At 46.9% G+C, this 17216-nt stretch overlaps 1 protein-coding gene across 6 annotated transcripts; it reads left to right on the forward strand.

Moving 5' to 3' along the window:
* Positions 1 to 1885: 1885 nt before the first annotated feature.
* LOC105274614 (metabotropic glutamate receptor) lies at positions 1886 to 17201 on the forward strand. 6 transcript variants are annotated; one of them, XM_011330933.2, is made up of 10 exons: positions 1886 to 3145; positions 5405 to 6734; positions 7037 to 7726; positions 8391 to 8736; positions 9095 to 9599; positions 11208 to 11323; positions 12353 to 12624; positions 12988 to 13372; positions 13675 to 14152; positions 15815 to 17201. In XM_011330933.2, exons 3-10 carry the CDS (start codon positions 7170 to 7172, stop codon positions 15958 to 15960), a joined length of 2805 nt encoding a protein of 934 aa, XP_011329235.1. In that variant the 5' UTR covers positions 1886 to 3145; positions 5405 to 6734; positions 7037 to 7169; the 3' UTR covers positions 15961 to 17201. The 6 variants fall into 6 exon arrangements, with proteins under 6 accessions (XP_011329235.1, XP_011329244.1, XP_019890039.1 ...); XM_011330942.2 differs by having other exon boundaries at positions 13675 to 14146; XM_020034480.2 differs by having other exon boundaries at positions 7054 to 7726.
* The last annotated feature ends 15 nt before the right edge of the window (positions 17202 to 17216 follow it).

Raw genomic sequence — 17216 nt, forward strand, 5'->3', positions numbered from 1 at the left:
ACGATGAGAAATCGATTCTCGAGATTCGCCGATGAAATCGAGAGATTTCGACAGAATCTGAGCCGAGCGGATAAAGGTCATGCGGGGATGTGAAACCTAACAAATTAAGTATACGTCGAACGAAGTTGATCTTAAATCCATGGAAGAATCCCCCTTGTCTTGCGATAAGCTGCAAGATCGTGCGAGTTGCGGAGCGACGTCGCCATTTTACCGCCGGCACGATTCTAATCGCGCCTTCCAGCCGATAACGCAAAACGAAAGGGGTGAAAAGAGCCGCGGCGGTCCCCGTGGAGGCTCCTCTGAATATCCAAGCGGAAGCATCGTAGATCGGAAGAGATCGTCGCGTGCGACGGGGGCGTATCGCGCGCGCGGATCGACCCCCATCGCTCTATTGACATTCTCATTATCTGCGTTACGTATTCGCGCGTTACGTATCCGTGCACAGTAACGCCACGTACGTGTGTTTCTGTATGGTGGAAACGGAGAAAACTCGTAGCGCCAGGCGGCAGGTAGCCTGAGCGCGATATTAAGGCGGATCAATAAAATGACTTATCCCTATTGCTGCACAAAGTGTGTGGCACATGACGTTCCAATCTGGAGCGCGTGATGATTCGATTCGACGGGGTGGAAGGGGGTGGAAATTTTGAGTCAACGCCTTGTGCCGGAAGCGTAGGGGTTCCGATTGTTCTCATTATTCATACAGGGTGTACGTGTAATCTATATGTAGGAGTTATCTCGGAGGCGTGTGGAATTCTCTCGATCTGCGTGTGAGCTTAATTCGGCCTTCCTCAGCTAAAGTTTCCTTAATTCGCCAAAGGTTCCTTAATTTTGCTCATTTATCCGGAAACGATATCTCGACATCTACCTTGAGGAAAGGTCGATACCAAATTGCAGGAGAATTGCAGCGGAGAGAGCATCTGGCGGCTTTGCAGGAGGGCTTGAATAATTTATATCTGTATCATTCAAAAGAGAAGAGGAGAAATGCGCATAAAATGGGAAACACGAATGCAACGGATCTGTAATGGTAATGTTATGGTAACGTCAATACCATAATCCGTGAAAGCAAACGGTTTTTGCAAAGACGGTGTCAAAACATAAAGGACGCATCTCGCGTCTTGCCTTTCCGACGAAAGAGCAATCGTCGATTCGATTTGTAATCGCATAACTTTCTCTTTCAGGCGGTAGTGCCGTGCTTTAGCCTTTTCCTTTACGGCTAAGTTGCTCCTTTTGGGACATGCGGTATCATTCTCTTCCCTCTCTCCCTTTTTCCCAATATTAGATTTCAACTTTCGCGGAAACTTTTACGATAGTTCGCGATTGATAGCACATCTTGCAGCGCGGTGTCTAAACTCAATTTTTTCATCTGACGAGCGAAATTTTCATCTCCTGCGTCTCGACTTCGCGTTGAATGCGCCTCGAGCAAGGTAACCCCCGCGCGAGAGGGCTCGAGAGACCGCGCGCGGAAAAAGAAAAAATCTTAACGACGGCCGACGACGGCTCTTCGCTCCGGCACTCGTGGCGACCGGCTGATGACGGGCTCGAGCGAGACGGACAAGTGGAAAAAGTGGAAAAAAGGACGGCTCGAGGACTCGCGTGGAAAGGCGACGCGTGCCGTCTACCCCCCCCCCCCCGGAAAATCTCGCTCATTAGAGAATTTTCTCATAACCGCGGCTGCTCCGCCGTTGTCCGAGATTCAAAAAACGCGGCGGAGAATGCACGCGCGCTCGCGCGCGCGAAAAATCGCACGAATACTACGGCACTGCCGAGGAGGACGCGGGCGGAACCGAGCGGAACCGCGAGTGTAGCGGGGCACAGGGGAGGAGGAGGGGAGGTGGGATGGGTGGCTCGAGAACGACGGGGGTGGTTTGGTGGCCCGCTCGGCCCGTTCGGCCAGTCGTGCTGTGGCGGCTGCAATCGCGACGTCATCCTCGCTCCCGTTGTCAACCACGCGATGACTCCCGGAGGACGCAAGGACGATCGTCCACGCGAGGGATGAGACGTGTCCGCCCCCGGAAAAGCTTTCGGCTCTTAGCAAGCTCCCGCAAGATTATCCGGCGTCGAGATTGCTCAATGAAGATAATTGCCGAGGGATGGGATTAAAGATGAGGCGGAAGGGTGTCTCCGAGTTACGTTGAGCCGCTTAAAATGAGTCTTTCTTCCTTCCCCTCGATCACCCCTTTCTCGAGTCCGTGAATTCTTGATAGTCGCGTAACTCGGGGCTAACGAGACGGCGGGTTCCCGAAGAATAAATCCCGAGAGAGTCGCGTCGAGGGCGGGAAAACGAAGGAGGCGACGGGGAGCTTCCTGCCGGAATTCAAAGTGGTATGCGAGAAGTGCGTTTTACCGATTTGACACGATGGAACGAGGGCGACGCATCCGTGGCTGGACGTTCGCGGGATTCCACGAAGTAATCCGCGAAGTGTAGTAATCGCGAAGAAGCGATTCCGCTTCCGTCGTCTCGCGGCTCGCAGTGGCGGATAGTGCGTTCTCTCAGCTGATCGGATCGACGGGAACATCGCTCGCGCAACATTCGTCAGATGCCGAAGAACAGTTGATTCGGCGGAAAAATGCGATAGTGGTTCGATATATCTCGCGGTCTAGCTTCAAATTTCAGAACGGAAGCGCAAGGAAAAACAAGCGCGGTAATGCACTCCCGTCGGTTTCCTCCGATTCTCAATCCGATTTTCCTTTGTTCCAAAGCGAAGCTCTAACGAGCATAATCGCGGCGGGATTCGCGCGGGAAGAAAGTGAAAGACCGAAGCGAACGAGAGGGAAAGTCGCGGGATCGGATGCGCCGTGATGTAGAACCGAAACGAGCGAGCTGTCGTTGTTTCTTGCCTTGCGAGGATCGATCGCGGGCAATTAGCGCGCGACGCAGCCGGAAAGTGTGCAGTTAGCTGCAATTACGACGGCTTTAGTTTGTAATCTTCCGACTTACACGATGGTTAGCGAGCAGACACGGAACAATCAATAGGACGATTCGTGGATCCGAACTGGTCAGATCGATTTGTCATGAAAACTACATCGCCGCAATCAAGAGCAAAGTGCAAACCAAGAGAAGATCTAGTCACTGATGAGTTCCTAAGTAGAATCGCTGGACTCCAGATGGACCGACGTTCTCGTCACGATGAAGAACTTCATCGAGGTAATGCAATTATCGATATGAGCACTAGGTGTGTTGACTTTGTTAAGTTAACTTGAAGTTAACTTGTTAAAATAGTATTAAGAGTTAAAATAGAATTGTTAAAATAGTATTAATTTTTGAGAACCGTCTAACTGGGGATTATAATGTCACGTGTTCCTTCAGTTAGCATTTTTCCTCATTAACTTTCTTTGCACTATATATATATATATATCTACTATCTATACATTACATTTGTATATTTGATTAAAAAATATGTAACTGTTTTCTAGATACGTATAATGTAAAATCATATACTTCAAAGACGCACATTTCTGCACTTTGTGGCTGCTGTTGCGCGTTACATATCACTCTGCTCCCTTCACGTGACTACCCGAGAGGAATGAATCAGTAGAGATCTCTTCCGCTGCACCGCACGATCGTGATTTGCCTGAATGTTAAACGCTAAAGATGCTCATCGGTTAGCGACGATGCACAGCGAACAGCCGGAAGTAATCTCGGGTGCGCGCTTTCTCCCCTCCATCTCCTCCGTGCCACTAGTTATTTCAACGCGGTTATCCCTCCGAAAGGACCGAAGAACGAAGGTGCTCCCTTTGCTTCTCCGTGCGAGCGTTGTCCATCGCGCAATTGCACAATCGGGAATTACGAAGTAATCTCTCGATTTGCGATATTATGCGTGTTTACGTGTTTGCCACCCCATCCCGCGGCCTCCACCCCGCATTTGCAAGCTATTTTCACGCGGTTATAACACGGCGAAAGGGTGAAATACGAGGAGGGGGTGAAGCAAGACCTTCCCCGTTTCCGGCATCCGAGTCGGGCGAAGATTACAGGATTATGGGGCAATCTCGATCACGTTTTCGCGATATTATACGTATGCCCGTATGCATACATACATGTATTTGCGCCCTTGCCCTTGCACCCCCAACTTCCGCTCTTCCTTCCACTCTCTATTTCTCTGTCTCTTCCATGTACTGTTACCCAACCCATCCTCTTTCTCGCCAATGTATATCGTGATGCATCCACATCTCCACCCTCTCCCCCTCCCCCCTTCTTCCATCATCGTGTACGTATGTAGGGCGTGCGCGCATTAGCAGTTTCCTGGGCAATCATAGGCCGGAAGTTGTTCGGCGAAATTATTAGTCCGAAAAGCGGATACACGACAGAAGTCGATACTGCGCGCGCGAGCGAGCAAGCGAGTGAGCGCGCGGAAGTTACCTCCATCACGTTGCCTCGATGACTCTCCTCAGGAGATTCCTATCCCCTCGATCAGGACTTCTCCTTCGCTCTCATTCCCGGAAAGTGTATGTTATCTGCTTTCGGATCACATCGCCACGACCATGCAACCCTATTTATGCGATGTATATGCATTTAAACAAGGGTACGATCTATGTGTGTTTGATGTACGACGATATAAATATTTAGAAATTATAGGTATGATCAGAAAAATTGACAACATAACTTTTCACAGCACCGATTCTGACTGTCAAATACGAATATTAACGAACGATTATAATTTGTACGCGTGCAGGATATTACTTAAAGTTCGGCATGTTCGAGAGTACGTTCCGGGAATAAAAGAAGCAAGCAAACAGAAATAATTAAGTGAGTAATTCCTTTTAACGATACGTTAATTTGCTTAAATGACTCTCGAGAACGGCTTTTGACCTACTTCTTTTATGAATGGACGCTAGTCATTGAAAAGCAAATTAAAGGATTAACCGAACTTTTAAATTTTGAGTTTTCATCGCTTTTTTGATCGTCGTGATTCGCAAACAGAGATTACATTAAAAGACAAACAAATACAAATGTCCATGAATACGTGATTTCATGAAATACACGCGCTCGTGACAGTTGAGGGATTAAAGAGCTTACTTCAGTTGCACGCGTCTCTCTTTTCTGAACATTTCCTCTGAACTTCAAGGAAGAACAGATCAATAACGCTTCGGGAATGGAAGACAGTAAATATCGAGGTCGCACGAGTAAACCACGTATCGCAAAAATTAGCGAAAATTGTTGCTCATTAATGTCTAATCACAAAACTCATATGAAAATTCTTTTTTCAGTATTAACATTGCTCGGAGAAAAGAAATCAAGCTCATTTCGTTTATTATTGATCAAAACAACTTTTGCCAACATTTTCAATGCCATTTGTGATGAGTGGTTTGTTTGAAATATTATACAATCAGTATAATAGCGCGAGTATGTCCAACAATAAAGCAAGACGAAATGATGAAAACAAATCATCTTTCCGAACGTTCGCAGGATTCCAGCGGAACCTCATCAGTCCTTATGTCCGGCTGGTGCCTTTATCTTGAGTCCGAGTGCGCGGAAAATGAAGAAGATCAGGAGCAGCAAAGCGGTCGCGTCACGTCGTCGAACTGGGTCGTCGTCACTTTGAAATTCAAAACAAGACTCCGATATGCCGAGGCTATCTCGGATTTAAAATCGGATCGCCACCGCCACCACCGCTACTACCACCACTGTCGCCATCAACATCATCACCACACTCGATTTCGGTCTCGAAATTGAATCCGTTTAACGAGTCGAAAATTTACTATTTGCGAAAAGGAGGGGTTGCGAGGTGAAAAAGTACTGCGTCTCGGCGAGAATATTCATAAAGAAGAGAGCGAGAAGAAGGATTGCGTGTTCCAATAAGGGCGTCAAAAGGAGGAAGGGTGAGTCGGATCTCGACAGAGGGAATATATTTCACAAAAGAAGAGGAAGAATTCTAAGCTTAACAGAGTGGTAGCTCGAGCAGGAGGTTCTCGATGGCCACGACGACACCGAGATTGTCGATGCTGACGTCGAAGCCGACGACAACGCCGGATGCCTCTTCCGGAAGCTGAGTCTCCTCGCCCGATAATCGGTCGTGTCAATTTCGGAGGCATCTGTAGAAACAACAGCAGGAAGATCCGTGATAATTGCATCGGCTGCTTTAAAGCCACTGTGCGCCCTTAAAAGCTTCCCATTTTCTTCCGATTGCTATTCGCGTAAGGGACGAGTTTCCGTCCTAGAAAGGAAATAGGAAAGAGGACTTGGCGGAGACTTGAGGAATAATATATGACAAAAGTGGCCAGATAATTCGAGAATAGAAAACAAAGGAAAACGCTCAGGGGTGATTTAAATATTGCAAGATTGATGCCGATTCTCCTAGGACTGTCAGATTTCTCGTTTGCTCAAAAGGGAAGGAAGCAGAAACGGGAAGTCGTCGGAAACTGGAATAATACATAAATAACCGGAGGATATTCAGAATAGAGATAGAGAGGAGAAACGCTCGGGGGTGATCTGGGAACGATCGTAAAAGAAGTCGACGTTGATTCTCTCGGGACTGTCGACTTTATCGTTTGCTTTATCGAAGGGATGCGGAGGCAAGTGGGTACCGTCCGGTCGTGCGATCGAAGGGGTCGAAAAGCGGAAGTTCGCGGCCGGCATCGCGCGTGTACATCAGAATCAATGGCGGGGAATCTGGGTTTCTCGTACAGCGCGAATCGAGGAAGCGTCCCTCCCCGCCGCATCTCGAACGCGTTGATACCGAAATAATGGGATTGTACGGAGTAATGGACCGAGGATTACTCAGTCTCTAGGACGTTCGGTAAGTACGGAACGGAGTACCTGTTTCGAAATGAATTTCACGAAATGAAAGAGAACAAATTTGGAACGAAAGCTCAATTAACACAAATATCGAATAATGAGGGAGTACAATTATCATAGCTACTTCCTCCACCCTTTTCTCAATGATTGGATAGAATTGGAAAATAACTGCAACGTAGACAGAATAAAACGTAGGAATAAAATATAAAAAATAAAAAGTAAAAATAAGATATAGAATAACAGTAGAAAATCCAACAATACACAAAATCAGGAAAAATATAAAAAATCTCTCTTCGATGCAAGCGCTCGGTTCGAAACAGGAACCTCGCTCTAATCGATGTAACGGCCAGCGCGAGTGGACGCGAATCGACGTGCCCGTTATTCCTGAGGCGCTACAGGGACACTCGAGGACAGTGCGACAGCCGGCTAAGCTAAGATGCACCGGTGTGTGTCCTGGCCGTTCCTGCTCGTTATCTTATCCCTGCTGCGGTTGTCGAGGGTGTCGGTGGTGCAGTCGCACGCGGCGCACAGCGAGGCGGTGCTGATCCCAGGCGACATCGTCCTGGGTGGACTGTTTCCGGTGCACGAGAAGGGCGGCGGTACCGCGTGCGGACCCAATATCTACCACCGGGGTGTGCAGCGCCTCGAGGCGATGATGTTCGCCGTCGATCAGATCAATCGCAACAACGCGATACTGCCGGGCATCACCTTGGGCGTGCACATCCTCGACACGTGCGGCCGCGATACGTACGCGCTCAATCAGAGCCTGCACTTCGTCCGCGCGTCCCTGTCCAACATCGACATCAGCGTGCTCGAGTGCGCGGACAAATCGTCGCCCCGGGTGAAGAGGACCGCCAGCGCAGGGCCCATCTTCGGGGTGATCGGGGGTTCCTACAGCTCGGTTTCACTCCAGGTGGCGAATCTGCTGCGGCTCTTCCATATCCCGCAAATATCGCCCGCTTCGACCGCCAAGGCGCTGAGCGACAAGACCAGGTGGGTCTTTCTTTAAAGTATCTCCTTTTTATTGTGATCGTAAGTTCGTCGAATCGATGCGAAAATCGGAGGTTATTCTAATGAAGAAATTCTAAGGAAGAGATAAGCAAAGATCATGAAGTGAGTTTCATAATCTTCACTGTCTCATAAGTTCTTCAATTATTGACTTAAGCAATCGTCGACTCGTTGGATAGGGCCTCGATTGCAATTATCGCCAGCTTGCGACATTTCTGTCGGTTTAACATCGTTTCAACTCTGCGTATAACTGTCATTAAAGGACTTCTGACTACCGTTTAAACACTCATTATAGGGTGACTTTGATGAGTACATATTTGAAGATGTGCTATAGAAAAGGTAACGCGTTAAGTTTACAAACGAGGTCGCACTAGACAAAGTCTCGTTAGAGAAATAGACGTATCATTAGAAGTAGATGTGTTTTATGAGTCGATTTGATATCCTCCTTATTACTTACAATTAGATACTATAGATTTTTCTGTGTACAATAAAAATACTTCAACGAAAGTTCACCATTATTCGCCAAACATTGCAGAAATCAGTTACGAATATGACGCTGCCATAACTTTGTCGCTCGTTCCTTTTTATTCTTCCTTTTCTTGCGTCTTTGTTCTGTATTTCTCTGTATTGTATTCTTATCGTTCTTCAGGTTCGACTACTTTGCTCGAACGGTGCCGCCTGATACCTTCCAGTCGATCGCGCTGGTGGACGTGGTGAAGAGCGCCAACTGGTCGTACGTCTCTACCGTGTACTCCGAGGGTAGCTACGGCGAATATGGTATTGAGGTGTTCACGCGCGAGGCTACGGAACGCAACGTATGCATCGCGGCGGCACTCAAAGTGCCCAGCGCCGCAGACGACAAGGTCTTCGACGACATCATCCAGCGGTTGAGCAAGAAGCCTAACGCTCGCGCGATTGTTCTGTTCACTCGGGCGGAGGATGCCCGTGGTATCCTCGACGCCGCGAGACGATCGAACCTCAGCCAGCCGTTTCAGGTCGGTTTCGAAGGAGAAACGTTGCTTCTCGCATTATGGAATCCCTAATTGGTGATATGGAAATCGAGTGTGTCCCTTTTACAGCGTAACGATGATTCTTCCATCTTGTTTTTGATTCGTTTGGACAATGTTAAATCCACTGAATGCATTATGGTGTATCATACAAATTTTATTTCATTATTTATTCGAGTTTTCTCTCTTTTGCTACAATATATAAAGTATAAATCGGATGGATTGATGTAAAGCTTAATGGCCTTAGCTATTAATATATCATACGCGCATCAAAGATAAACCGAGCTTCCATAGCACCGTCTTCTCCCCAACACATTCAATAATGATCGCTACGAATACGGATCAGTGGCTAGCCAGCGACGGCTGGGGTCGGCAGAGTAAGCTGGTGGAGGGTCTCGAAGAGGAAGCTGAGGGTGCCATCACCGTCGAGCTGCAGTCGAAGAAGATCCCAGGCTTTGACGATTACATGGAGTCACGCACCCCAGAGAACAATCGGCGGAATCCGTGGTTCGGCGAGTACTGGGAGGAAGTGTTCGGCTGCACCCTGAGACGGAACGTGGCGAACCTGGAGCGTTTCAGTCAGCAGGGCAGTTGGAGAACCAGCTCCGGCATTGTTGGCAATCAGAGCCTCACCATTTGTTCGTCCAAGCTGAGACTGACCGAGGCGAGCGGATACGAGCAAGAGTCGAAAGTGCAGTTCGTGGTGGATGCGGTATACGCGTTTGCCCTGGCGCTCAACAATCTGCGCCGCGATTTGTGCGGCCGTGGCAGCGAGGGCCTGTGCTCGTCAATGGCGAACTATGATCGCGGCGCGTTCTATAGGAATTATCTGCTGAACGTGTCCTTTTTCGGTGAGTTCCCAATGACAGTGCACGTTTTCCTCGCTCACAAAACCCGGATTCGATGGGTATGGATCAAATGTTGGATATGCGTCGCGCTCTTTTGTACCGCCTTCCTTTTCTTCTTCTTTTTTCTTCTTTACCGCGCTTCTTCGCGCCTCCTTTTACAGAAAATCGAAGGGATACCGTGATGGAAGGTTCAAGGGAGGAACACCGTGAAAAGCGAGTGTCCCAGAAATAGCGGGTGTCACTAAATTTTCCATTTGATTCACTCTTTCAATATAATTTTTGAAATACAATTTATAAATATCAAACGATGATGTCGCAGATTTTTCAGTAAAACGTATTTTATTATGGAAAAAATTATGTTCTTTAAAACATTTTTCTCTTAAAAATGAACCGTTTCCGAATCAATCGGAGAATCCATAAAAATAGCAAAAAGAACATTCTGCACACTCTGTGTGTAATCGATCGTTTTTTAGCGTCGATATCCGGTATTCAAGATCCCTCACAGAAAAAGTTTTATTTAATTCAGCTAATAATCGCGTTATCTGGAAATACGTATCGCGTCCTCGCTCGATACACGCGACGGCAGTCTCTTCCTTTTCTCTTTTTCAATACGCGAAGTCTTCGTACGCGGCACAGTATATACATATGCATGTATGTACAGCGTTTTTACGCGATATCGCAAATCGGATCGGACACGTCCGTTCCGCCTATCGATTTATTTCGCGGATGTGCGTACACGAAACGTTTATGCGAGTTCCAAGCGAATTTCATTTATTTATTTGCGTTTGGAATTTGACATAGCTCCGCGCTGAAAGGTTTGCCGACGTTAAATTATTGATCCATCGCTCGTCCAAGCGGAACATGTGGTCAACAGAGATATTTGAGATACAAAATACTATTGATACGGGTAAATAGTACTTTATATTGAATATTTGAGGAATTATACGGTCTCCGAAATATCCATCCCGTTAGATTTCATGAATTTCGAGCCCTCCGTGGATTACCTCCCTCTTTTGCAACGTGACGTTAGACGCATATAGCGCAACAACGATAATTATTATAAAATCGTAAATGCTAACGTGTTTGCCAAAATAATATTGTTAGATTAACATTGTAACAAATATCATTACTATTTCTCTTTTGCAAGGATAATAATAAAGTCCAGAACTTTATTATCGAGACAGTCTTGAAATTAAACTTGAAATTAGATTAAAATTCACAATGTCGGGCAGGAAAAATTTTATATTATTCTGCAAAACTACTGTCTTCTAAATCTACTAGGATTAAATTTCTCGGACAGACTGTAAAATGCATTAATCGTAACTTTCTCCATTTTGTCCGTTTTAACTCCCCATTTTTTGTCTGTTTTTCGCATATCATGCCACTGCGCTTTTACATCACGCACGTCTCTGCTTTTGAAAAGTATCGATTGCTTCTACAACTTCAGAGTGGCTCGACTGGATGGCCGTTTCTTTCTGTTTTTTTAAGTTTTTTTCTCGGGATATTGTGAAACTTTTGTTGTATTCTTTCGCGAGGAGGGAAGCGGTGCGACGATGTCGCTCGACGATACGTGCTTAACGGAGATCCACAGTCATTACAGTCGTTTTGCAGACCCCGCCGGCAGTGAGGTAAAGTTCGACGAGCACGGAGACGGCCTGGCGCGATACGAGATCCTCAATTTCCGAAAGGGGACAAACAACAATGGGGCGAACGGCTATCACTATCGGGTAAGGCTCATTCGGGAGCGCCTCGCAATCACCGTAACACGCTATTATATCATCCCCGATGCATAATTGAACTGACTGTCTCGTCGCCAGGGGCGATAAATTCAATTGGAACTCCGCGAGGAAGCAGCTCTCGCCGCCCTCGCAAAGTTCAACTTTCATCATTTCGCGTCCCCGCTAATACGAAGATAAAGTAGCGCGCGGAATTCCTTGGTGGTCGAACAACTCGAACCCCGTCCGAACTTGGAGCTCGTACCGTAAATCACCCCAATCTTCGGACCCCGGGCTACATTCCGATAAAGTCGAGATCTAAATTTGAACGAAGCGAAGAGCAAAGTTGAGCTCTATTATAGTGGAACCTCAATTCGAGGAATTCCGGAAGAATTTTAGTTCAAGATTTCGGAGATGGAAATCGATAGACGCCATTTTGTACGACGTGCCGATATCTGTAATTGCTTTATTATTTTACAATCGATTTCTACTTCTGTTATTCAATTAAAAGATATTGCTGTCTGTAAATGGTGTGTTCTGCAACGGTTTCCACATCCCTGCTCGCTAATACGCGTATAAAGTTGGCGTGGACTCGTCAGGCGCGATCGATGACGCGACGCGGAATCAAACGGAGCGGATGCGCAAAGAGGAGGCGGCTCTGCCTTTTTAACGAGTAATTAAAGTCTCGCCGCGGCTGCACACTTTCGAGAATACAGATTTCCGGGGCAGTAAACTCTCGAGAAGAGAAGACGAATACTTTTCGAATTTTTTGGAAACACTCCAACAACTCCGATGAGTATAATTTTCAAAATTGATAATTTAATGGCCTCTGCGAAGCGCACAAATTACTCCGGTATAAATCTATCCAATTATGTCAAATTAAGCCGAAATAAGAGAGAATGGAAATTGCTCTCCTCTTTTTTCGGATACGATTAACCTTCGAACTCGGCTTGAGGAACTTGACCGGCTTCCAAAACGCGGATGAGATATTTGAGCGCGTCGGGATTCGCCGGGTCGATCACGTGCCAAATTGTTCGACAGGTGGTGGGCAAGTGGTACAATTCCCTGGACATTCGCACGGAGGAGTTAGTATGGGCGCGCGGCACGAAGGACATACCGATCTCCGCGTGCTCGCTGCCCTGCGAGCCAGGTATGATAAAGAAGCAACAGGGTGACACTTGTTGCTGGGTGTGCGACCAGTGCGAGGCGTACGAGTTCGTCTACGACGAGTACACCTGCATGGACTGCGGCCCGGGCCTCTGGCCGCACCCTGACAAGCGAGGGTGCTACCAGCTACCGATCAAACATATCAGGTGGGTGTTAGTCGCGTGGAGTCTTCCTCCAAAGTCCAAAAAGTTGGATGATATTGTTGTCAGGTGCTATTAAACAATTGGAATCAAAAATCGATGAGGCTGATTGTGAAATATTAATTCGAACGAAGGGAGGAACGAAAGAACTAGAGACGCAAGTTGGACGTCACAAAACTTAGCTTACTCATTATTCATTATCCCGGAAATTATTGTATATTTTCGTGTCATTAATTTATCGTCTTGATTTATCATTATTTGTTAATCCTCACTATGTTAATTTTTTCGCAAGAATATGAACGTTGAACACTGATGTACTTTAAGAACGTGCGAACTGAATGCATTTTGTGCGTTTACTTCTGTTGTCAGATGGAGCAGCGCCTTCGCTATTGCGCCCGCGGTGATATCTTGCTTAGGAATCGTAGCGACCTTAGCAGTGGCGTGTTTGCTCTTCCAACACCGTGACACACCGGTGGTCCGAGCTTCTGGACGGGAACTCACAATAATCCTGCTGGCGGGCGTGCTCGTCTGTTATCTGAACACTTTCGTGCTCCTCGCCACCCCGACCACGGCGATTTGTATCCTGCAGCGCTTTGGGGTCGGTGTCAGTTTCAGCGCCGTGTACGGCGCCCTGCTCACCAAGACCAACAGGATTGCCAGAATCTTCGATTCAGCCTCAAGGTCCGCCGTACGACCACGCTACATCAGCCCAACCTCGCAGGTCTGCGTTGCTGCCGCGCTGATCGCCCTCCAAGTAAGCGATCTGATCCCAACTCCGATCTGGAGTAAAGTGTCTGTTTCAAGGTGAATAAGGTTTTGATCCCAAAGGCTTTTATCTTTTCGCTTTATTAAACTCTGTCGCTGGTATTTGTGTCTAGTTACTTTTTGAATGGAACAAGACTTTAGCATATTATAGAGAATCATAAAGAAATTTTGAAATAGTAATAACGAATATCCTAAGATCTGGCGATCGAAATAGGCACTTGACTCCATTCGTCATGTCGCGCTTTTCATTGCATCTATCGAGAGACGAAAGATCCCATTCCGATTGCCGAGGTGGTGATCACGCTGATCTGGATGATTATCGAGCCGCCGGGCACCAGGTACTCGTACCCGGACCGCCGCCAGGTGATCCTCAAGTGCAACATCCAGGATATGAGCTTCCTATTCTCCCAGCTGTACAACGCCGCGCTGATCCTCGTCTCGACCGTGTACGCGGTGAAGACGCGCAAGATCCCGGAGAACTTCAACGAGAGCAAGTTCATTGGCTTCACCATGTACACCACGTGCATCATCTGGCTGGCGTTCGTGCCAATCTACTTCGGCACCGGAAACGCCCATGAGACGCAGATCACGACCCTCTGCGTGGCGATCAGTCTGAGCGCGTCCGTCACCCTGGTCTGCCTGTACTCGCCCAAGGTCTACATCATCGTCTTCCAGCCGGACAAGAACATACGCGGCAAGGTCTACATGGGCAGCACGTTCAAGAAGCAGGGCAGCAGCGCCGGCGCGTCATCCGTGACGAAATGTGAGGGTGCGAAATGTGATCGCTCGAGGCGAAGCTCCACGAGCTGATCTTGCCTTTCGCAGCGAGGAAACTCGAGCTGATCTTGCGATTCTGTTGATGACCTGACGATTGAGTTCGTAGATTTTTTTCTCTTTTTATCGCGGTCAGCATCATCATGAAATATGCGGTCAGTTCCTTGCCTGTCCGCTGTATCCTACCTCCGATCAATAATGTGTTTGATCGTTCGTTTAATAAAAGATCTCACCGCTGTAAAAGCGTAAAATAATATTTTGAGAGGACAATAAATCAATATCGGTTGTCTCGCGATAAATTCTTAGGGAAAGTGGCGAGGATTATATATACTGATTATACATTCTGATGCTTCAATCGAGGGATTTTAAGAGGGCTTTTAAGGGGTTGCCTCGGACAAGGTTGACATTGCTGGGAACAAACGTGCGAGCAAGGGAAAGATTCCGCCTCAGAAATACCGGCATCATAATTCCAACTGATTTGCATGCAAATTTCGAGAAATCTATGAACTTGATTCTCGGGCCGCGCGTGACGCGAATGGGGCATGTCTCTCTTGCCTCCCACGAGATAACGATAAACATTAAAAAAGCATTCCTCTCTGCGAATGGCTTTCGGGAGATCCCGTAGCGTAAATTCGCCTCGGATTCGCGATGTATCGGAAAATCTGACGTGACGTAGCATCCCCGTCGACGAATATTGCCCCGTCGTCGCTCGGTCGCTTCTGCTCGAAAGAAAGTAATCGATACGCGAGAACGGCGACGAACGGCTTGATATTCGATGGTAACGCGGCTCGATGTAACTCCTGGCACGAATCTGGGCCAATCCGGGCGGATTTAGAAGCTTTCAGCTTATTAAACGCCTTATTTATAACGCGGCTGTCTGTTAAAGGGCGCTTCATTTGCGTTCAGGTTTTCGCGTTCGCGCGCTTTTCGAGCCGATACCTATCGCCGATTGATAGCGCTTAATCCTCCCCCGCGTGGAAATCGTTATTGCTACCGTTGTCTGTGATTAACCGCTGCTGGTTACGTGGCAGCGACTACGCAATCATGAAGGGGATTACAGAGCGCGCGCGCTAATGGCTGCCGGAATGATTTGCCCTAAGCGCCACTAAATTATTAAGTTAATAACTGGCGGTAGTGCCATCGTCGATCCTTTGTGCTCTCGCGAATTTACTGGCGAATTATTCGGCGCGGAAATTTTAGAAATGCAGAGCCGCACGGCGTTACGCCTCCATCGGCTCCATATCGTACGACAACGCGATTACGTAATTTTCTCATTTTGCATGAGAATGAAGCGGGAAAAAGTGCGCAAAAGCGCTTTGACGAGAATCCGATCATTTTATCAACGCCGTTTCACTCTATTAATACTGACAGCATTAAGCAATTTAACAATTAGAAAGAGAGCTTAAAGGAAACTGATTATTTATTATTGAATTTATTATTCATCTGTGATGAAACTTCTGTCCCAGAAATCGAACGTCAATTGCGTGCGGATCAAGCCAAAGGATCTAATTATTTTAGCGTATTCGTGATAGCGCATGCTAATGTGAAAAAAGGGATGTAAGGGGGAGCCGAAAGGCAGCATATGTTCCGCTTGGCCTAGATATTCCCCGCTCTCGTTTCCACTGCTGACGACTAATGAAATTCCAATTTTTTGCAGACACAGGCTGCGAAACGGCGAGCGAGAACGTGCCCCTGCAGAGCGCCCTGACCGCGGCGGTGCGGACGTCCGTGGGGGTCACCGAGATCTCGCTAACGTCCAGCACCACCAGCAAGACCAATAACGAGCAAGTGGCGCAATTGTAGACTGCGTAGCTGCAAGCCGCACGCAAAGTCGCGATGAAGTCGCGATTCAATCGCCGAGCGCGTCACAGTGCTCGGCGGCGATCGACGTTAGGCAAGGGTTGCTGACGTACATTTTTTTTTATTCTTCCCATTTACCGTTTTTGAATTTCTTGAACCTGATCGAGGAGATTAGCGCATCAACGAGGACGCCGAGCATCCTGTGCGTTGCGATTATCGTTATCGTTTGTAATGTCTATTGTCGATTGGTCAATTAAGAGAGAAAGCGAGCAAGAGAGAGAGAGAGAGAGAGAGAATGTCATTATATCATGATCGCTGTTGTCGTTATTGTTACTGTTGGTCCCCATGTGCATAAATTACACGACACGCATGACACAGCCATATATATAGAAATGCACACTCGTAAGAAGATACGCGTGCACATATATGTACGTGCATTTAACCGAGCAAGTGTATACTGAGTGATCCATAATTCTAGTCGAGCACCTCATCCGATAGTATTTTATTAAGAGTGCGCATGCGATCTCGCGCGTCGATTTTTATTTATTTGTTCGCTTTTGTCGGACGTGCAACTTCCTGTGCGAGCGCCTTTTGACGAGATAATCGTAAGATATCACACACATACATACACACACTTACATACACACACATATACACAGTGGACAATAAAATAAAATAAATCTACTTGATGCGGACGCGATTGCCGATCGCCCCGATTATCATGAGAAAGTCAATCGAGAATGCATTTCGACTCGGTTGTTTCTCCAATCTCTTCCCCCCCCCCCTTACCCTTCCCTTTTCATACGTATTATACAATGGCCCATGAAAGTGCGATCAAATGTCTCGAAAATCTGCAGAAATTATTTAGAAAGGTATTATTTTGAAAATTATATATATATTTTTTTTCAGTAACTCTCGTACAAGTGAACAAATTTCTCTTTATGTACAAAAATATCAGCTCTCTCGTCCCACCTTTCCTGTATATATCGTTATATTAAAAGGTTTTATGGAATTTTCATGACATTTGATCAATTTCGCGAATAAAACTGTGAGAGAGAAAGAGAAAGAGAAGCGTTATTACTGTACGTTATTACTGTACGGCGATTAAATCGCTCGACTCCCGTCGAAGCCAAAGCGAGGTACAAAAAAAAGAGAAAAAAGAAAAAAATATGATATCTTTTCTATTGTAATGAACGTGGTGAGAGAGACAGATCGGACCCGGAATAAAACAATAATTGAATAGCGTGTCGAGAGTGTGA

This window comes from Ooceraea biroi, chromosome 7 (genome assembly GCF_003672135.1).
Source record: "Ooceraea biroi isolate clonal line C1 chromosome 7, Obir_v5.4, whole genome shotgun sequence".
In the NCBI taxonomy this organism is placed as follows: domain Eukaryota; kingdom Metazoa; phylum Arthropoda; class Insecta; order Hymenoptera; family Formicidae; genus Ooceraea; species Ooceraea biroi.

Bases quoted from the DNA above. Each gene is read 5' to 3' on its own strand.
- LOC105274614 (XM_011330933.2), top strand. From the start codon at position 7,170: ATGCACCGGTGTGTGTCCTGGCCGTTCCTGCTCGTTATCTTATCCCTG. The intron at 11,324-12,352 runs GTAAGGCTCATT...ATTGTTCGACAG, and splicing joins CGAACGGCTATCACTATCGG to GTGGTGGGCAAGTGGTACAA. The intron at 13,373-13,674 runs GTAAGCGATCTG...CCGATTGCCGAG, and splicing joins CCGCGCTGATCGCCCTCCAA to GTGGTGATCACGCTGATCTG.